The sequence below is a fragment of the Nymphaea colorata genome, chromosome 10 (assembly GCF_008831285.2).
Source record: "Nymphaea colorata isolate Beijing-Zhang1983 chromosome 10, ASM883128v2, whole genome shotgun sequence".
Classification (NCBI taxonomy): Eukaryota; Viridiplantae; Streptophyta; class Magnoliopsida; order Nymphaeales; family Nymphaeaceae; genus Nymphaea; species Nymphaea colorata.
Genome location: NC_045147.1, coordinates 1,664,209 through 1,687,097, shown reverse-complemented (window position 1 = coordinate 1,687,097; position 22,889 = coordinate 1,664,209). Strand labels below are relative to the sequence as shown.

Genomic DNA, 22,889 nt, shown 5'->3' with positions numbered 1-22,889 from the left:
ATAAACAATGTTATCGTAATGAAAAATACATATCCACTCACCTAAAAATTAGTATGGTGTTAAATGCAACTGTGCTTATAAATTTCTAGTATTTCTTAACCCTGGAAAATCAATTTTGTGCCTAGAATTCACCATCAGCCAAAGCTAGTAGTAATAAAGACCAGTGCCACAGATATGGCAGTATTTTTGAAATATTGCGATATTAACAAGAAAAACAAGATAAATGAAAAGACACGAAAAATCCTGATATTTTAAAAAAAGGAAAATATATTTATCACGTTTTTTCGTGTTATTTTCATGTTTTCCCAGTTTTTTTCTTTTTTCTCTTTTTTAAGGTTAATATCATCATGTATTCAAATTTGAATTTAAACCAAATTATTTTTCATTTTGGTCATCATTACAACATTCTTTTTTATCTAGTTTTATTTATGTTTTCTTATTAGTTTCTGATTTATTTAAATTTTACCTAATTTTTTGAAAATTTTCAGTTTTTAAGTTTTCTGAGTTTTTCCCAAGATTTTCTGGTGAAAAACTTTGCTGAAAAATACCCGAGAAAAATCTCACTTTTAAAGGCCTGAGAACAATATTTGTGACACCAATAAAGACCAAGAAATGCCAAAGAACATAACACCTGATCAAACCAGAGTGTTGACAATTTGTCAGGAGATTCATATCCTCGACAACAGACCAAAAAATCCCAGATTTGTCCATGAAAAATATTCTGACAAATGTCATCCTTATGTCACAACACTCGCAACCATTCCATAGATAAGGATCAAATGCTAGTGTGAGATGTGAGATATCTGAAAAGAAGCTACTTTTTTCCTTGAAGTAAAATATCAAATAAATGAACAAAGAATCATCAGATGTAAAGTGATTCTTTATTATGAGACAAACTCAATGTATCTATTACCACTGAATATTTTCTTCCTTATCCTTACATTTGAAATTCCACCAGATGGCCTTCATTATCTTAATCTCATGCATACACTTTTCAACGTCTGGAAAAAACTCTCTCAGAAACTTGAGCAGCTGTCTTCATTTATCGATGCTTTGAAAAGGACCTTAGAGAAAATCCTTAAAAATATGCTATGTGTGAAGTTGATGTGAAGACTGATGGCTTCAAAAAACCCCAAACCAAGTTTGTGTTGCAACGTTTGATCGCTTAAGCATCTTTCATGAGAGAAATAATTGCAACAATAAGCTAATGAACATGTGCACACAAATTTAAATATATAAGCAAAGGAGGGGGAAATTTCATCAGTGAGCAAATTAAACAAATCACGTCCAACCAAAACAAGTGAGAAAGAGACATCATCTTCCCCCTAAGCAATTTCACTGTTTCAACTTTCTCTTTCATTTCATTCAAAACCTATACATACCAATAGAAGGTAAGAAATTTCGCCAAATAGAAATGTCCAATGTGAGGACTAAAATCAAGCTGCATTCAAAGAAAGGAAAAGAGAGAAACTTGCTTGACTGTAATGAGTATATATCAACTATAAAATCAGCAGTGTCGGTACTTCTGTTTTTCTCCAAATATTAGGTACGCAAATAATCAGAAATTTCTGTTGTGACCTGGCCAATCATTAATGTGGGTCTAAGAGAGAGAGAGAGAGAGATTCACTCACCTGTTTCTTTCAATGATGAAACCAGAAATTTGCCTTGCAGCATGGCCAAGCATCTATGGTGTCTCACACACACACACACACACACACACACACACACACATGCACACAAACACAGAGAGGGAGAGAGAGACTCACCCACTTGTCCACCCAAAGCAAATAAAACAGAAATTCACCTTGCAGCATAGCCAAGCATTAATGGTGGCTGAGTTAAAATATCTAGCTATTTCGAGTTGAATATTTTATATGCACAACCTTAATCGCAAAAATAGCTGCACAATCTTGATGTGTGTTATTATTTTCTAGAAGTGCATTTAATGTGTCTGAGATCAATTAATTCGCTCGTTACTTTTTCCACTGCATTCTCACTGGCACTTTCTGGTTGTAAATAGCATTTTCACTGAGGAAAGGTTGGAGCGGCTCACGGAAGGCATTGATGGGCTCAATTTGGTTTCAGCTGATACACAATGTGACAAAGGCAATGACGTAGAAACTTTTATGCATCAAACTACTGGAGAGCTCAATGAACCTGCTGAACGTTCTGAAGTAAATATTCTAGTTTCTACCTCTGAAGAACCTGTAAATGGATGTTTCCAGGAGAATCATGTGTCAGGAAAGGACAACCATGTCATAAGATCTGGCATCAATTGTCAACTGGTTAAGGCAGATTATGATATGGGAGCATGCCAAGAAGATTGTGGAATAAGAAATGGATTTACGGTGCAAAGCCCATGTTGGTATAACCCATCTTTAGACAGATATATGAAAAATAAAGAGAACGACCTGCATGGTTCTGTTTCACCTATACGATGCCACACACTGGAGAGCTTTGAAACCTGTGCAAGGTACTTGTTGACATTCTAATATTCTATGTTTGTTTTTTCTTCTAGTAAATTTTCTACAACAGAGTGTTGTCTTAAGCTTGTTATGAGATATTAAGATATTTATTTGGAAGTAGCCTTTTAGTTGACATCTTAATATTCTTTTCCATTTCCTTAAAGCTTGGTCAGCATCTTCCATTTGTATTATTTTTTTGGAGTTAATCTTTCATCAGATTTTTTATTATAGTTTACTGAATGAAAATTCTGCAATAGTGTAACTTTGAATTTTCCAGTCTGAGCTGATTCATAGTTTTTTTCTCCTTCTTAAAGTCAGAAAATATATAAACATTCACCTGACTGCTTTTAAATCTCGACAATAAGCTTTGGTTGTACACCCTGGAATCTTCCTTTAGTAGCAAATTTGCAGCTTTTGTATATCTGGTATTAGTTAACAACACTTCGACTTTCCTCTTCTTCCCACATGTATCAATCCATTAGTCTGCATATCAATTCACAGCTATGAATACGCAGCAAGGATTGATTTTTCAAGACTTTGAAAATCAGCAAACGAAGAGCCAAACGACTGCTCTGATACCATGTAAATCAGGCCTGAACTTAATGATAGAAACACTTCAAGAGTTTCACTCTTGAAGATGCCAGCCACTCCAACAAATTACACAAGGAGAAACCTCAAAGGCTCAAATTAGAGGTGAAAAATTTGTAATCAATCTCAAATAATACACAAAATCAGGCCTTAAAGCCCATGCTAAGCAAGGGACCCAAGTCCCTTATTTATAGAAGAAAGAAAGAAAGAAGGAGAAAAAGGGGCTAGCTGTTGGGCAGCTCCAACGGCTAGATTTCTAGCCGTTGGGAGCAGCCAACAGCTAGTTCCCTTTGCTAAAAAAAAGAAATAAAAATGTACAAAAAAATACAAAAAAAATAAAAGGAAAATAAATACAAAAAGGCCTATGCATACATACATATATTTATATATACAAATCATACATCAAACTACTAGGAGTTTAAGATATATGATGATATATATAAAAACATATATGCATACTTGTATTAGAGCTAATTTTTAAATTCTAATAGTTTATCCTTGTTTGGGCCAAGAACATGAACAAAATAGGTACAACCAAATACCTTTGCAGGAATCTGAAATAGAGGTCGATTTGGAAACATTCGCTGGGGGATTTCATTTTTAATAGATGAAGATGGTAAATGATTGATTAGGTAACAAGCAGTAAGTATGACATCTCCCCAAAAGCCTGTAGGGAGACGAGTATGCAACATAAAGGTATGAGCCATATCTAGAAGTTGACGATGTTTTCTCTCAGCAACCCCATTTTGTTGAGACGTGTAGGGACATGTAAACTGAGGTCGAATACCATGATTGTTGTAAAATTGTATTAAATTGGAGGCTTTGAATTCTAAAGCTAAATGGTGTGAATGCATTTGATAGTAGAAGAAAATGAGTCTTTGTTTCCAGAATGAAATTGTTGAGAATACATATGACATCTGACATGTCTTTCAACAAAAAACACCTAACTGATGCTAGAATAATTATCAAAAATAACCAAATAATAACAAAACTTAGACTTACTAGCAACCTGATTGGGAACTTACTAGCAACCTGATTGGGACCGCACACATCAACGTGAAGAAAATAAAAAAGACTAACTAGATGGACTTAAACTGGAAGGAAAACTACTTCGAGTGTGTTTGCCAAGCTGGCAAACTTCACACTCGAAGTACTCTGACACATAAATATTAGGAAGAATATGATGTAACTTCAATGGGGAAGGATGACCCAACCGCAGGTGCCACTGATATGGAGTGGGTTTTTGGGACATAGAAATAGCTGCAGAACCCACAGGTGTTGACATCAAGTTGACTTCCTCTTGCTTATGGTCTTCACCAATCATCTTCTCAGTTTGTAAGTCTTGAAATACACAAGAATTAAGGTTAAACATGTAAATCAGGCCCAAATTCGAGAATACAAATGCTTCAAGAGATACACTCTTGAAGATCCCAACAACTTCAATAGATAATACAAAGCCAAACCTCAAACTTGAGGAGAAGATACCAAATATATTAATCTCAAGAGAAGAATACACAAGAGAGGCCAAAAAGCCTTAAAAGAACAAAGGTCCCAAGTGCCCTATTTATAGAGGAAGTATAAGAAAGGAGGAAGAAAAGAGGAAGAGGAAGTGGCTGTTGGGGCTCCCAACGGCTAGATTTCTAGCCGTTGGGAACTCCCAACAGCTACTTCCTTTCTTAATAAAAAAAGGAAAAGAAAAAGGTTTAGAAAAAGGCATGAAAAATAAAGACAAAATAAATACAAAAAGTTACAAAAAGTCCTATGCATACACACATACATTTATATATACAAATCATACATCAAACTGCTAGGAGTTTAAGATATATGATAGTAGATACAAAAACATGTATGTATACTTACATTATAAATTCTAACAAAACATGACTTTACATTTCGAACAAGTGGTTAGCTGCTGCATTGACAATTGGTTTGTAGGAAACTCTGGAGTATATAAAACATGTGATAAACTCAAGGAATGAGATATTTTAACATCACCACTGTCTAGAATGGGAGAGAATCTGTCATTGGTTAATTTAACAAGATGTGGCTGATCAAACTTGGTCAAGGAAGAGAGCAAGTGTCGCTGGCTACAAAAATGCCTCCAGGCACCCGAATTAATCATCCAAACTGTACCTGGGTCATGTGAAACTATGGAGAGAGCAAAACCAACTACTCCAAACGAGGTAGAGACTGATGAGGAAGATAAAGCAGCTCTTTGGGATAATATATGCTCATTCTCTGCCTTGCTTAGGCTGAGAGAGAAAGACTCAGTGAGTTGGATTCTCTCCAATAGTTGCTGCCTGAGCCATTCCTATAGGGGTTGATCATAAAGTACCTCTTCTGGTGGGAGTCTTAGACCCTCTCCCCTCTGAGCCTTCGGATGGTCTACCATAGATATCCCTACACCTGTCCACAAGATGACCCATTTTCCCACAATGGATATATTGAAATCGGCCACGTCTTCCAAGCCCCTGACCTCTACCTCTTCCTCTAGAGACGGAGGAAGAACGTGACCCACGTCCATTGGAAGCTGCCAATGCTGACATGGGTGTGTCACTGACAGACTGAGATAGTGATAGCCAAACGACTCAGCTTGTTGTACGCCTTTGCCAAACCAGAGATATCACTCCCAGTGTGCATTTGAGCCTTAGCCACGAATATTCTGGAGAGAGACCTGCTAAAAACTTTGAAACCATACGTTGCTCATAATGAGTCTTATAGCACGACTTACATGAAGGCCTAAGGGATTTGAGTCGCTCAAAAGTGGTCTTGACAGCCACAAAATATTGTGGCAAACTCATATCACCTTGTTGAAGTTTGTATAATTCTTCTTTCACCTGGAATACTTTACTCATATTCTTATCATGTGAATAGGTTTGATATAAAAAGTCTCATATCTCCTTAGCAGTGGTGTAATATGCAATGGTAGGAGCAATAGAAGAATCCACACTATTCATTATCCAAGACATAACCATGTTGTTATCCTCTTCTCAAGAAGCACACTTTCCAGTCTTGATGACATGTTCATCTTCCTCAAGTAAATATTTTTTTTTGATGTCCAGTGACCGACATCATGAACGACCTCAGCCAGATTTCATGGTTAAGGCCATGCAACTTAACTGTAGAACCATAAGAAAGTGGATTGCCCCAATTTTAAACTCATTAAAAGTAGTAGGTTTGTGATTTTCAGCCATCGTAAATCTGTTCACAAGAATTCAGCTAAAAGAGAATATATATATATATATATAGTATAATAAATCTGATCAGAAATGAACTGTCGACTATTACCGCATGGCAGAAAAAAAAAAAAATCTGTAGCCAGTCAACACACAGCAGATTGTAGAATAAAGGATGGGAAAACTCTTTACGGCAGAGTCAACTTCTGCTGAGTCACAAACAAAGTACTCTTCTACCAAGCAGCCACCACAGATTGGCGCTAAAACTGATGGACGTCAAAATACTAGGATGCCAACAAACTGAAAACTGATATACAATTTTGCAACGGTGCAACAGACTTGAGTAATCAACACCAACTAGCATGCAGGTATAAGGAATTTTGGTCCAACAGCAAGGTACTTTAAAAAAAAAAAATTCATACCAGATCTGATCGACAGCATCATTAACATGCCAGACCAATATTTATCTTTGCTTCTCTGTGCAAACCTGTAAACCATGACCTCAACACAAATGTAATCCAGCTGCTGACCTGCTTGGTGTGAATTCTGAACCATACTGCTTGAGTGATATATTTAGATGTTCATCCAACTTGAAGACCAATTAACTACGTTGCATCCACATCAACTTCAACAAGGCATTGATCTAGGGTTTTGTTTTTTTGTTGAGAAAACCCTAGATTGAGCCCAACAGGCACAACCCAACTGTTTTGCCCAAAACCGTAAGTAGAATAGAAGGGGAAGAATATGGGTACAAAAAAGGAGTGAAGGTGGCAATGGAGAGGAACAAACGTCAGTCCCAAGAAGGAACATGCTTTGATACCATGTTACATGAGGCCAAGGGAGAAGAGAAGAGGTCGAGAGAGAGAGAGACGGTGAGAGAAATCGTACCATTCCATTAACCCCAATCTCTGATTAAAAGAGATTTTTTTTTTTTTGGGGGGGGGGGGAATAAAAAAAATAACATACAGGTCCTCAAGAAATAAAAAGGATAACAAATAAGACATGCAATTTCTTAAAATTCCGTAAAGCTACCTAACCCATCAACTAATATTCTAACACTTATATTGATGCTAATTATGCAAGGTCGACTCCAAGTTTTTGTATCTTTGTTGGAGGAAATCTTCTCTTTGAGAAGAAAGAAATAAGGAGTAGTGGCAAGATCAAGTGCTGAGTGCCTGAGTCAGGACATAGGGCCATGGCCGAAACTACCATAGAGATGATCTGGGTAAAATCTATTTTGTCATGTTTAGGCATTCAAGTGCCTTCGCCAATGAAGATAATGTTTTGATAACAAGTCTGCCACTTATATTGCAAATAATCTTGTGCTTCATGAAAGGACAAAACATATAAGGATCAATTGCCACTATATCATTGATGTGATTCAAATTGGGAATATTTCAACTATTCATGCTTCGATCAAGTTGCAGATGTCTTCACAAATTTCAGATTTTTCTAAATGTTGTAACAAGCTGAGTATAATTGACATATATCTTCAGCTTGAGGGGAAATGTTGAGAAGTGATAATAATTAGAAAAGGGGCTTTTGGAATATAACAGAATTGTTGGCAGTATCATTATTTTATTTATTTTCTAGATTATTTTTTGTTAGTTTCTTGCTGACCCTTGTTAAATACTCTAGAGTCATAGTCGATTAGAGTGTTTCTGCAATATTAGAAAGTTGGAGTGTAGGTCTTTTAATATTTTCTTATGTTGCTTGGACTAACATTGTAAGTCTTGTACCACAGACCTATTCTCTTTAATTTTGAGATTAGGGCCACGATAATGACAACTTTTTGGCCTCTCTCTCTCTGATTGTAACATGGTATCACCTCCGACGTCGATAGCCAAGTAAGGTCTCCGGCGACTCCCTTCTTCGGCGACCTCTTCCTCCGGCGATCTCTTCCCTCCTCCCTCTTCTCGTCACCCATCTCTATTCCCTCTTATCCACCAATAAGGAGGTGGTAAGAGAATAGAGTTCGGGTGTGCTGCGTGGAGAATGGCCTGATCACGCCTATGTGGAAGGCGTGATCAGATCCTTAAGTGGATCTTGTGGATGCTACTTCAATTGTGATTAGAGTTCTTCATGGATCGTGTGGAGCAGAGTTAATCTACTGTTCGTGGATGCAGTTTTGACATGAGCAACAGATTTGATATGTCATACGTGGGTGGTATTAAGAGCGTGATCAGAACCTCAAGTGGATCATGTGGAGTAGAATGATCTACAGATCGTGGATGTGAAATCTGTACGTTGAAGCTTCGTGAGTTGTGGACTGCTGCTGATCGTAAGTATGAGATCTGTCAGTTGATATTGTTTGTCTCTATGTCGTGCGTTGTGGGCAGCTAGTTTTATGTGGAACAACTATATTTAGGAGTAGTAGCAGCCATCAGTTGATGGTGGAAGGAGTTTCAGTCATCGGCTGAAACAGTACTATTCTGAATTGTTGCCTGATTTATAGAGTTACAGATTTGAAGTTGGAGTCATAAGTGATTTACAGATTCTATTGTGTTGTTGTGCCTTTGATATTCGTGGTCAGTGGTATTACGTTTCAAATTTGTGGTTAACAACTAGATCCTAGACTCTTAACTTGTGCACTAGTTGTGTCTTCTTTATGTACTATGGCTGAAAACAGTAAATCCAAGGGTTCTACTAAATACAAGATGGCTGGAAACTCATTTTCTTACGGAACCACGATCAAGCTTAATGGTTCAAATTATGAAATATGGTCTAGGGTGTTCATAATGTTTGTGGCTAGTCATAGGAAGAAATATGTTCTTGAGGAGGATGAACCTACTGAGAAAAGATGAAAAAATGCTGCGGGGAATGAAGATAATTACATTGTTATGTCATATAGCTCCAACAATTGCATATTATACCAAGGCCAAAGATATGTGGTCTTTATTGAGGAAGACATATTCTCATGCTACTAATGTAATTGAGATTCTTCAATTGGAAGAGGAGTTATGCAACATACGGCAAGGGGATCAAGACCTATCTCAATATTTTGCTACATTGACTGCTGCATATGAATGGTTAAAAGCTCTTCGTCCACTTTGCCGGCACTGCTATGCATCACACTTTGAAACTGGTATGGTAGCAAAGTTTCTATATGGTTATCTTCAGAGTACTCTGTGGCAAAGTCTCAAATCCTCACAGGCAGTGATCTTCTAGACTTAGCAAACACATGTAATAGGTTGAGTCGTCTTGTAGTCACTCTTTCTCAACTTATGCATGACACACCGGTATCTGCACTTGTGATATCAGGAGGACGTGGCCACGGTCCTTATGTTGGACCTAGAGGACGTGGTGCAGGCCGTGGTGTAGGACGCGACAGGTTTCAATGCACCTTCTGTGGCAAACTGGATCATTTAGAGGATCGTTGTTGGGACAAGCATCCTCACCTTCATTCTGTTGGTCCACCTGGACGTGGTGGAGGTAGAGTCGCTGCAAGCAAAAGTCCTTCATCCCAAACAGCCTCCTCAAAGGCAACAATATCTATGGCTGAGTCTTCTAATGATCCTCCTATATCCATGCCATATTCTCTTAACTTAAGGATGAATATGATCTTGTTCTTGCTCTGAGGTCTGCCTCTACATCTACCAACACTACTGTAATAGCCTCAGTCTTCTCTATTGGTGCTCCTACTGATGGACCCAGGTATGATGTAGATGATAGATTCTGGCGCTTTCAAGCATTGTTGTGATCAACCACAGAATTGTTCATCATTAATCAGATTCTCTACACCACAACATGTCAGTCTGGCTGATGGCAAGTTGTTCCTTGTTTTGGGCAGTGGTGATGTCTACCTCCCACATTTAGGCACTATTACACATGTGCTATATGCTCATCAGTTTCCTGTTAATTTATTATCTGTTAAGCAGCTAGCTATTGACTATTTGACTTACAATGTAGAGTCATTTTTTTTATCCTGGTTCATGTTCTTTTCTGGACTTACTAATTGATAAGACGATTGGTGGCGGCCATGAGCATAAGGGTCTTTATTTTCTGTCTGTCCCAGTAGATGTTGCTGCATCTTTATTCCCCTCGAGGACTTTTCCTTTCCAGTGGCATCTCAGTTTGAGCCATCCATCAGTGTCCAAACTTCGTCGCATGTTTTCAGATATTTCTGCATCATAGTCCTTGTTTTCCTTCGAGTTAGAGTCCATTTAGTCAAAGTCCGTTTGACCTCCTTCATGTGGATGTGTGGGGTCCTAGTCGGGTTCCTTTTCGCTCACGTTTCTGGTTTTTTCTTGTTTTAGTTAATGATTTTACTAGAGTCAGTTGGATAGTCTTGTTAAGGGAAAAATCTAAAGTCATATGTATTCTTTAGAAATTTGTCAAGGAAATAAAAACTCAGTTTGGTTTCATTGTTAAAAATATTCGCACTGATAATGATCTTGAATTCAAGTCTTCTGTTCTACTTCAATTTTATGCCAATCATGGAATTCGACCTCGATATACTTGTCCTCACACGTCCCAACAAAATGGTGTAGCCGAACGCAAACATCGACAACTCCTAAATGTCGCCCGCACCTTCATGCTGCATTCTCACATGCCTGCCTACTTTTGGGGTGATGATATTCTTACTGCATACTATCTCATTAACAGATTAACCTCATCGGCCATCCAAGAACGTATTCCCATTCAAATTTTATATCCAGATCGATCATCATTTCTTATATCTCTCAAAGTATTTGGATGCACCTACTTTGCACATATCCTAGGCCCAGACAAAAACATAGTTGCTGCCCAAGCCATCAAATGTGTATTTATTAACTACTCTTGTCACACGCCAACCTTTTGACCCTCAAACAATTTTTTTTTTTTTTCTAAACATAAAGCATTGAGGTGCGACTACACAACAATTCAAAAAGGAAGGAGCTATGTCATTTGAAACAATGGGGCAAACTTTCATTTATATAACAATTGCAATTCATACAAAATCACATTTATGTGTATGACAAAAATACCCCAAACCACAACTTTGATGCCTAACAAAAATAAGACATCAAAGAGACCAAACCATGACGCGCCGACACTACCAAAGACCCAAAAGCTCCTCAGTAGAATGTGAGTGAAGCCATCTGATCAACCTACTGCCCCGGGTCTGCCAAAACCTGAAAAAAAAAGAAACAACTGAAGGTTTAACCTTCACAGTATGACAACATGCTAGGAAAATCCCAAACCCTCTTAGGTAGGGCTCAAATATGAGATAATACAAACATAAAAGCGAATCATCATCATGTCGTGTCAGGGCATAGTCACATCATTTGCCAAGAAGGCCCTTCACATAGACCATGACATGTAAAGGCCACTCAATGGCCAAGATAACACAATTTCGATTCACATGCACATCAATCACATACACTTCATTCACATACTTTCATTTTCATTAGCTTTAGTGAATTGACAGTTCCTGTGGGTGCAAACACAGGCACGTGCACACCATGGGCGGCCTACAGCCGATAGACAATCCCTGTGGTGGCCCATAACAGTATGGATCCATTCACCTGCTGTAGCGGTAGAGCACTTATCCATGGGGGTGTGAATTCCAAGAAGGATACTCAGCCTTCCCTAGGACACGCAGGTTGGGAAGGTGGGAGCTCAACGCTCCAAGCACATCACACAACAGTACCCTGGGGCCTTGCACTGCCTGCGCTTCGAACAGGCGAGACCAGTGGCGAAGGCGGGACAACTCCCAAACACATAGCCACATCCCACTGGCCTTTCATCTCTTATTCTTTCATTATTATCATTATAATAGCACATTCACAAAATGACTGGCTAGCTCATGAGGTTGGTACACTTCACGAGTGCACCCACATCTCCAATTGCCTCCACACGAGAGCTACACATAACATTAACAGTCTTAGTTAGCCGTCACAACAATACGGGTACAACTACCCTTCAATTCATTCAATTGCATCATTGCTCATAGCAATGCATATGCAACAAACCACAACATTCACATTCATAAGCACTCACATCTTATCAAACACATCATTCTCATCAGTCTTAGTTAGAGTGTTTTTGCAATATGAAAAAGTTGGAGTGTAGGTCTTTTAATATTTTCTTATGTTGCTTGGACTAATAGTGCAAGTCTTGTACTGCCAGCCCTAATCTATTTAACTTTGAGATTAGGGCCACAACAATGACAACTTTTTGGCCTCTCTCTCTAATCGTAACAATCCTAATTCCTCTTATTTGAAGAGGATTAGGCCTTAGTTGAGCTTAACGAGTTTCTCTCTCTCCCTCGCGTCTTCTTATGCCTCTTTGCCTATTCAATGATTTCATTTTATAGTCGTTTGTCTGGTTAACTAATGATGGCTCTTATGTCTTAATCTCAATATTATGCAATCAAATTTGTAAAAATTGCCAATTTTTGGTCTCATGCAGTTACCAAGGTCCTCCAAGTGTGGTGAGAAACTTTAGAAGTAACATGGATGGTATGGAGTCAGAAGAAGCTTCTTCTTCTGGGCAAGACGACTCCAGCAATCATGAGCACATACTTGAGTGGGCTAAGGTTGGTTGCATTACAGTATCTTTTGCTTAAGGTGTTGAATGTGGAAATAAGTAAATGTTGATGGTGGCCAAATATTCTTAGTTTCCAACATTTTATATGCTATTTCAGGCAAACGGCCATGGATGTTTACAGATAGTTTGTGAATATCATCAGTTATGCAGCCCTCAACGTGGATCATCTATTACTTTCCATCCTCTTGAGCATTTGCATTCGTTAAGTTTTGACAGGCCAGGAGAACCAGTCATCCATGTTCCTGGTTCAAGTATCAATTTGAAATCCTGTAGAACAAGTTTGGAGGTCAATGAGGTGATTTTGCTTGTGCATTCAGTTTGATGCTTTAGAACCCATTGTGGCACAAATCCTTGTTTAACATGTTACTGGTTAATTCCTTTTTTCTCTCTAATCAGGCATATAATGAGCTTTTGGCAGAGGAAGAGGCAATATGTTTATCTGTATGGACTGTTGCATGCATATGTGGTAACCTGCGTCTTGACCATGTAAGTTTCTGATTTGCAGATGGATATAACTTGTTAATGCAATTGTGAGGACTAGGATATTGTTTATATATGGAAAAATAAAGCATCAGCCGTAGCTGGAGCTTGCAGTTGCTTGTGTCCTAATCTGGATTCTCGACAGACAAATACTTACTCAGGCTAAGCTTCAAATTTAACAAAATTCTCTCCGAAATTGAAAAAAATATCAATAATTATTCTTCTATGGTCTCAGATTAGGATATGACACAAACCCAACTGCAAGCTTGAATCTCTGTTTACCTTATTTTGCTCAAAGAAATCAAGATGTCCCTTGCATGGACAACAAACTTGCTAGGTTAGAGTAGAGGTGAACCACATTCATGTATCCATCCTGAAGTTTGTACTTGCTGAATCAGCTATATCTATAATCAAACTAAGCAACTTATAATATCAAAATCGGGAGAAATTGGGAGGTGATGCTTTCTGTTCACGAGTGTACAGCATCCCATGATTCAAAGCACATAGTTCTGTCATTTATTTTTTATTTGTAGTTTGATTCTTTTGTTTGTGTCCTCTCTTGCAACTTAATCTACTTCCCTATTTAGTTTTGGTGGTATTGTATTTCACTTAGTGTGGTTTTGCATCTTTGACCAATTTATGCTCATAGTACTAAAAAAATTGTGCATGCGAATGTCATTTGTATTTCCTGCAGTGGAATAGTCTTTCAGCTACTCTTTTTAGCCTTGCAGGTATTGGTGATGTTCGCAGCTGCACTCTTGGAGAAACAGATTGTTTTTGTTTGCTCTAACTTGGTAAAACATCATTTTCCTTATTATTCATGTAGTGTTTTTTTTTTCCCTCTGTGATGCAAAGGCAATATTTTGTTAGTAAGTAAAAGGAATTCAATAGGGGACATGAGCTATGAGGCATCAGCCCATTATTCCCAACCATTGTCACATATATTGCATTTTTGCCAAATGTCACATTAAAAATGAAAAGTAAGGCAAATGAAAAACTGTGAAAGAATTGCAATATTTTGAAAAAAAAATAAAAGGAAAATATTGACTTTTTTCATGTTTTGGAAAAAAAATTCAATGCATTTTAATTTTTTAGATTTCTTTTGATATTTTAATAATTATTTTCAGTTTTTGTCAATGTTTCTGTATGAAAATTCATAAAAAACTCAAAATTTCATAATATTTTGAATCATTTTTATATTTTTCTGTGTTTTTTATTTTGAGGGATTTGCTTGAGGAAAACAAATTTCCTAATTAATGCAGTAATAGCAAGGAAAAACCTTGCCGATGGAAATCCAAGATTGATATTTATGTCAATTTTTCCAACCTAAACACTATTGGAATTTACTTAAGCCAAACAAAAGGATCCTAAGAGCCATCGAGAATTTGTGCACATCAAATACAGCTCTGATCAGCATTGCATTCATAGGGAGAAGACAGGCATTCTAATTACCTGAAATTGCTATCAGATGAAAAATAAGCCAGTTATCCTACACGTGCCCATCTTGTGTGTACAAGGGTTGTTGTTTTTGTCTTGCATGCATAATTTTCTTGTTTCCTATTTCTTTTGGTTGAGCAATTTGAGACTCTTGTTCTCAAAGTAATGTGTATTTTGTATGCAACTTATGATTATTTGTATTATGTTGCAGCCGTGAGTCTTGGAGAGAGAAAAGTCTCCTATTCATTAACCCTAATGTCCCTTATAAAAGAGATTAGGGTAGAAAAGGGATTTGCAGATTACATCAATGAAAAATAAAGAAAATATTAAAGAGGTCTTATAACTCTTTAATATTACGAAGAGCCACCTAAAAGCATAAACTCTTCTAATTCAACATATTAGATGGAGCACTGTAGTGCTCCATGTGGGTGGAAGGACTCAAAAATAGCCGTGTTTTATAATTTGAGAAGTGTTCCTGTTCTCCTTACTACCAAGTGCCTTGGTTTATAGCCTTTTCAGGATGCAAAATGAAACCATCTATAGTATCAAGCAACAGGTTGGGACCTACAATATGGGACATTATTGCTGTCAATTTTGTGCCGGTAGTTACAATTGATATTGTAGAAATATGGATACCAAAGAAGAGAAGAGATACACATAGATTTGACATGGAAACAGTTGAGGAAGAAGAACAACGCTCACTAGCAGCTCTTCTCCCTCTCTGAAATTTCATTAAGTTTTCAATTAGGGTCAAACCAAACCCTTAAGCGTGCGACAATCACCAGCACTTAAGGGATGGATGGGTCGGGTCTGGACCCACGACCCACCCAGATACAAACTTGTCAACACTCCCCCTCAAGTTAGGCATATAGGTCAAACATGCCCAACTTGCTTACATTCTTCTCAAACTGAGTAGAAGACAAAGCTTTTGTTAACACATGTGCCACTTGATCATCATAATTTATATATAGTAAGACAAGCTCCTTGGAATCAATTTTCTTACGAATGAAATGTCGATCAATTCCACATGCTTGGTCTTATCATGTAACACAAGATTGTTTGCAAGGTTTATCGTGGACTTATTACCACAATACATTTTCATAGGTCCATCAAATTTAATCCCGATATGAGCCATCAACACTTTTAGCCTCAATAATTCAAAAACTCCCATAGCTACAACACGGTGCTCAGCCTCCACACTAGAGCTGGAACAAACATCTTGCTTTTTACTTCTCCACACCACCAGGTTGCCTCTCAAATAGATACAATAACCTGTGGTTTACCTCCTCGTATCAAATGCAGCTAACCCAATTAGCATTAGAGTTTCCCTCAATGTTAAACTGATCTTGTCTCATGTATAGAGGGCCCCTTACCAGGATTCTTCTTCAAATAGACAAGATCTTATGTCGGGTTTATTGAGTGTGAGATAAATCAACCTCCCAACTAACCACTGATATCTCCCTTTAGCTTCATCATCAAACAACTTTCCATCTTTAATCCTGATCTTACTATTGACATCCATTGGAGTAGGAGATTGTCGACAACCAAGTTTCCCGGTCTCTTTTAGCAGGTCAAGTGTGTGTTTTCTTTGATTTAGGATAAGGCCAGTGCTTGACCTTGCCATTTCTATACCAAAAAACTATCTTAACTTTCTCAATGTTTGCTGTCATAAGAGCTGTCGCAAAATGGCATCCGATATAGTCCATCTGAAGCCAAACCAATCGCAATCTTCCTCCCTGTCACCAAGTCCTGCAAAACACATTGATTAACAGAAAATATTAACGTATTGTTCAACTTTCCTTGGTGATCTTGTTAACAGACAAAAGATTCAATGGAAGATGAGGGACATGAAGGGCATTATGAACTAAATATTTATTTAACAGCACAATACTCCCTTTTCCAGCTACAGATATAGAAGAACCATCGGCTAAAGCAACCCTTTACCTTCCCAAAAGAGAGGTGGTATTCTTGAAATACCTTGGGATCTCCGGTCATGTGGTGTCTAGCACCACTCAACAATCCATTCACCAAAGTACGAATTATCTTTATCACTGTTAGAATATATTGTAATGGGGAACCGGGTCCATATCTGGACCCGGTCCTTTGGGGCACGGATACCGAGGTGGGCTCGGTACCCTAGGCGGCACTCTTTCTCTCCCTCCTATATATTCTTCACTTACATGTAATTGTTGAGTTAAGTGAATATAATTTTCTCTCTCCTAGGGTTGCGGTTTGCCCCTAGGTCAGAGCTTTCCCGTGGTTTTTCACCTCTTTCTGAGGTTTTCCACGTATATTGTGTGTGCTTTCTCTGCTCTCTCCTTGTGGTTCGTGTTTCTACATGGTATCAGAGCCACCGCGTGTGAGATCGTTGGTGTGCAAGTAGTGCTTTTTCGCCGTTCACGTGCCTCCTCCGTTGCCGTTTCCAGCACCGCCGTTGACACTGTTCTCAGCGCCGCTGTTGTTGTTGTTTCCAGTGCTGACGCCGTCCAGGAACGCCGCTGCCGTACGGCACCGCCGTCGCCGTCGTTCCCAGCGCCGTCGCCGGTGTGGTTTCTTTCTTTGCTGCCGTCGTTCCCAGCGTCGTCCTGCCCTGCCGCCGTCGCCGCTCCCAGTGCCGCTGTCGTTATCAGCGCCGCCCTGCCGCCGTCGACTGGGTTATCTCTGCTGCCCTCTTTTTCTGTTCTGCCACCGGCCGGTTGTGACCTTCTTTGGGGATTGCAATGGCTGACGCAGTGATTTCCAAGATTGATGATGCCCTGGACACGGGCAGCAATACCAAGGGTGAGAACTTGCCTGTTCATGTCACCTCCATTCGGCTGAACAAGGATAACTATCTCTCGTGGTCTGCTGCCCTAGAAATCGGGATTACTAGTCGTGGTCGCCTGCACTATATCACTGGGGAGAAGCCTGCACCTTCTAAAACTGATTCGCAATGGCCGACCTGGGCGTTGGAAGATAGTCAGGTTAAAGTATGGATTATTAGTTCAGTTTCCGCAGATATTCAGCCTTTGATCTTGCGTAAATCGACTGCGTATGATATGTGGACTGTTCTTGCACGTATGTATGGTCGTAAGAAGCGTGTTTTACGTGCATATCAAATCAAACGTAGCATATATGCTCTTAAACAGGGTGGTTTATCTGTTGCCTCCTTCTATGCCGCCCTGAAGACCAAATGGGTGGAACTGGATTATCATGTGAATGATGACTGGAAATGTGGTGTTGATCATGCCCTGTATTGGGAAAAGGAATGGATGGACCGCACCTTTATCTTCCTTGGAGGCCTGCGTGATGAGTTTGAAACCATTCGGAGCCAGATTCTTAACTATGATGAGATTCCTGGAATCGAAGAGGTGTATGCTCGTATTGAGTCTGAGGAGCAACGGCGCCAGATTATGCATATTGACTCCCATCAGGGGAGTTCTCCAGCAGCCTTTGTGAGCCATACTTCAGGGACAGGGCAGCGTCCTACTCGACGATACAGCCATTGCAACAAAGCGGGTCATTCTGTTGATTTTTGTTGGGATCTTCATCCTGAGAAGCGTCTCGTCCGAGGTCGTCCTCCTCCTCATCGCCGTGCTCCTTCTGTGCCCGAGCCTAGTCCGGGGTCGTCCAATGTTGCCAAATCCAAGCTCTCCTCAGATCAACTCAGAGAGTTGCAAGCATACATTAGTCGTTTGTCTACCCAGGATGATGCTTCTACTTCTGAGGGGGCTAAGTTAGCCCAGGCACTGGTTGCTACTAGTGATCAAGGTAATTCCTCTCTCGGTGATTGGATTGTTGACAGTGGGGCTACTCATCATATGACAGGGGACCCTATGATGTTTCAAGAGTACAAGTTGACCTCTGGGCAGCAGCGTGTGTCTATGGCTGATGGTTCTTCTATCTCTGCGGCTGGAAAAGGGAGTTTATCATTACTGAACAAATATTGTCTTCATAATGCCCTGCATGTTCCCAATATTCTCGTAAATTTGTTATCTGTCAGCAGTATTACCAAAGAGCTAAACTGTAATCTAATTTTCTCTGCTGATTGTTGTTTCCTGCAGGACTTGGGAACGGGGCAGAAGATTGGGATTGGTTCGGTTATTGATGGTCTCTACAGACTGCCCGTACAAGTTGCTTCTGCTTTGATTTCAGCCACCAGTGGACAGTTGCCTGGCGTAGAGGACAGATCCGTCATTATGCGTTGGCACGAGAGACTTGGTCATCTTCCATTCCAGTTGCTTAAAAAGTTGTTTCCTAGGATGTTTCATTCTGTTTCTTTGGACACCTTCGCCTGTGAAGTGTGTCAGTTGTCTAAGCATGTTAGGGCCTCGTACCCTATTTCATTCAATAAAGCCAACCGTCCTTTTGCTTTGGTTCACTCTGATGTTTGGGGTCCTTCGGGAGTACTCACTTGTCGTGGCTTTCACTATTTCATGACTCTTATTGATGACTACTCCCGGTGTACGTTCGTGTATCTGTTGAAAGAACGTAGTGAAGTTCCCGACATTGTCAAAAACTTTGTGGCATTTGTTGAAACTCAATTCCAGACCCCTGTTCAGACCCTTCGTACTGACAATGCTCGAGAGTATGTCTCCCAATCCCTTGATGACTTCCTGCGAAGCAAGGGTATTATACATGAAACATCCTGTAGCTAGTAGCTACACACCTCCTCAAAATGGCATGGCTGAAAGGAAGAACCGTCATTTGTTAAATGTCACCCGGGCCATTATGTTTCAACGTCATGTCCCTAAGCGGTACTGGGGTGATACACTTCTCACTAGTGCTCATCTCATTAACCGTATGCTTACTCGTGTGTTGAATGGTCATTCCCCTTATTCTGTTTTGTAGCCTACTCAGAATCCATGGCCTTTGACCCCTCGGGTGTTTGGGTGTGTTTGCTTTGTCCATGACCATAGTCCCACTCTCAAGAAACTTGATCCTTGGTCCATCAAAGCGGTCTTTTTGGGGTATTCCTCCACTCAGAAGGGATACAAGTGTGTTGACCCTAGCACTTCCAGAGTATATGTCTCCAGGGATGTTACCTTTCATGGACATGAGACATACTTTCCTGCGAATCCTCTTCAAAGGGAGTGTCTAGGTGACAGAAGGGAAGAGTATTCTTCGCATCAGTCGATTCAGTTCATGGATTTCTTGGATTATACGGTTAGTTCTCCAAGTGTGGAAGACGTTGTCAGTAAGGACAGAGACAGTCAGATGGAGGGGGGCCCTGTGGAAGAACAGTCTCGAGGTCACCTATTTGGTCAGGTTTACAGCAGAAAGAAGAAGGATGTGATGGAAGACGTTGATGTTACCAATCCCAATCTTCCCAATCTTGTGACCTCCCCGGATGATTCAAGTCCAATGAATGAAGAACTTCCCATAGCCCTGCGCAAGGGCACCAGGTCATGTACTTCTCATCCTATTCAGAGATTTGTTTCATATGCAAAACTCAGTAAAAACTACAAGTGCTTTGTTACCTCTTTATCTATGGCTGTTATTCCCAGGTCAGTGGAAGATGCCAGGAAGGATCCTAAATGGCTACAGGCTATGACAGAGGAGATGGACGCCCTGAAAAAGAACAATACGTGGGAGGTTGTTGATATCCCCAAGGGAACTCACTTAGTTGGTTCCAAGTGGGTGTTTAATGTGAAGTACAAACCTGATGGCACTGTAGAACGCTATAAAGCTCGTCTTGTTGCTAAAGGGTTTAGCTAGAAATATGGGATTGACTATCTTGAGACGTTTGCTCCCGTGGCGAAACTGAAGACCGTAAGGGTCATCTTAGCTCTTGCAGTGCAAAATAAGTGGAGCATGGACCAACTGGATGTCAAGAACGCCTTCTTGAATGGTCACCTTGAGGAAGAAGTCTATATGAGCATGCCGCCTGGATATGCTCGGAACAGGAAGTGTTGCTATCTCAAGAAAGCTTTGTATGGTCTCAAGCAGTCTCCTAGAGCTTGGTTTGAAAGACTAAGGGTTGTTATGAAGACTAATGGGTATAAACAGGGAAATGGTGATCACACCCTCTTCATCAAGCAGAGAAATGGTCTGGTGAGCCTTCTACTTGTATATGTTGATGATATAATTGTCACAGGTGACGACGAAAGAGAAAAAAGGAAGATGAAAGAAACGTTAGCTGCAGAATTCGATCTCAAAGATCTGGGTAAACTAAGGTATTTCTTGGGAAGTGAGATCGCGCGATCTAAGACTGGGCTTGTTATGAGCCAAAGAAAATACACCTTGGATCTTCTGAAAGAGACAGGTAAACTGGGATGCAGGCCCTTTCTTACCCCAATGGAGTCTGGCACAAAGATAAGTATTAAATCTGGGACTATCTTGGATGAGGAAGGAAAAGGGAGGTATCAGCGGCTGGTTGGTAAACTTATTTATCTCACTCTTACTCGCCCAGATATTACGTATGCTGTGGATGTGTTAAGTCAGTTTATGCATGCCCCTACTGATTGTCATTGGAAAAGTGCTGAAAGAGTATTGGGATACTTAAAGAATGACCCAGGGAAAGGACTGCTCTACACTCGACAAGATCGACTAAGCATTGAAGGATACTCTGACGTCGACTGGGCAGGATGCACAGATACTAGGAGGTCTACCACAGGATACTGCATCTTTCTTGGAGGTAACCTTGTGGTCTGGAGAAGTAAACGACAAGAAGTTTGTTCCAGTGCTGAGGCTGAATACAGGGCGGTTGCTATGGGGGTTACAGAGATGTTATGGCTCAAAATTCTTTTAGCAGATATTGGGGTTAAAATGGAAGAGAAGATGAGGATGTATTGTGACAACAAGTCTGCTATTAACTTGGCAAATAATCCGGTCATGCATGACAGGACCAAACATGTGGAGATCGATCGCCACTTCATACGGGAACGCATAGATTCAAAGGAGTTGATTATGCCCTATATGAAGTCTGAAGATCAAGTTGCGGATGTCTTAACTAAGTCTTTATGTACATCTCAATTTGAGAAAAATGTTAGCAAGCTTGGCATGTTTGATATGTATGCCAAGCTTGAGGGGGAGTGTTAGAATATATTGTAATGGGGAACCGGGTCCATATCTGGACCCGGTCCTATGGGGCACGGATACCGAGGTGGGCTCGGTACCCTAGGCGGCACTCTTTCTCTCCCTCCTATATATTCTTCACTTACATGTAATTGTTGAGTTAAGTGAATATAATTTTCTCTCTCCTAGGGTTGCGGTTTGCCCCTAGGTCAGAGCTTTCCCGTGGTTTTTCACCTCTTTCTGAGGTTTTTCACGTATATTGTGTGTGCTTTCTCTGCTCTCTCCTTGTGGTTCGTGTTTTTACAATCACCACTCACGACAATGACATGATTGATCTTCACATCATCAGAAGGCCCATTCGAAGATCAATGCGGCTTAAGTATGCTTGAAGTTTACGAATCTGATCGGTTATGTCACATAGGTACAGGTATGGGTGCTGGTAGTTGTGGGTATAGGTATGGACCATTTTCAAAAAACTTGGGTGCGAGGTACGGGCATGTATATATATATATATATATATATATATAACAAAGAAAACTTACTAAGAAATGATAAACAAGTAAACAACATAAAAATATCTATGACAAGTAAACAACATAGAACATATATATATCAGCATAGAAAACATATATCAACATAAACAAGTAAACAACAGAGAAGACATATACAAATGGCTCTTGTAGCAGTGTGTTTAAGAAACCTATAAAAAACTTTTAAGCGTATAGACAAAATACATATCAATCTCAAAGTCATCTGCTGCATATATTGCAAAGTTGCAATGGAATGAGGAAAATCATCTATCAAACAATTGAGCAGCCCCTTAAACAGTGAAATACGAACCACAACTCAGCATTGTGGAACTAGAATCTAAGTGCTAAATGCAGAAATGGAACGAGTGAGTTACAGAAAATAACATAGGAGCATGCACAAACGCATAGTTATTTGAAAAAAAAAAAAATGGTTGTGATGATATGTGTAGAAACAAAGAGAAGAACATGATGTAACATGGAAAACCCATCAACAAGAGGGGAAAAACCACGAGTGAGGAGGACTGGTGCCCACTAGCACCCAGACACTCTCTCTCTTAGAATTTCATTCACACTGAAAAGAGGGATTACAAGTGTATAAATAGAACCCAACAACATTACAAAGCGGATCGGGTCCAGACCCAGACTCGAAACAACCAAACCCGTCAACACTCCCCCTCAAGTTGGTC

At 39.8% G+C, this 22,889-nt stretch overlaps 2 protein-coding genes across 9 annotated transcripts in view; both read left to right on the top strand.

Annotated features, from left to right (window-relative positions):
* LOC116262143 (uncharacterized) overlaps nt 1-22,889 on the top strand; it is a 65,927-nt gene that overhangs the window by 17,576 nt on the left and 25,462 nt on the right. For all 8 annotated transcript variants that reach the window (XM_031641252.2, XM_031641254.2, XM_031641248.2 and 5 more), the window contains exons 9-13: nt 2,021-2,473; nt 12,623-12,749; nt 12,858-13,055; nt 13,157-13,246; nt 13,972-14,034. In XM_031641252.2, coding sequence (XP_031497112.1) covers nt 2,021-2,473; nt 12,623-12,749; nt 12,858-13,055; nt 13,157-13,246; nt 13,972-14,034 — 931 coding nt within the window. The remainder of the gene's footprint in view (nt 1-2,020; nt 2,474-12,622; nt 12,750-12,857; nt 13,056-13,156; nt 13,247-13,971; nt 14,035-22,889) is intronic.
* Nucleotides 7,984-9,872, top strand: LOC116262144 (uncharacterized). Its single transcript, XM_031641258.2, has 2 exons — nt 7,984-9,314; nt 9,491-9,872. The coding sequence occupies exons 1-2, from the start codon at nt 8,996-8,998 to the stop codon at nt 9,805-9,807; spliced, it is 636 nt and encodes a 211-aa protein (XP_031497118.1). The 5' UTR covers nt 7,984-8,995; the 3' UTR covers nt 9,808-9,872.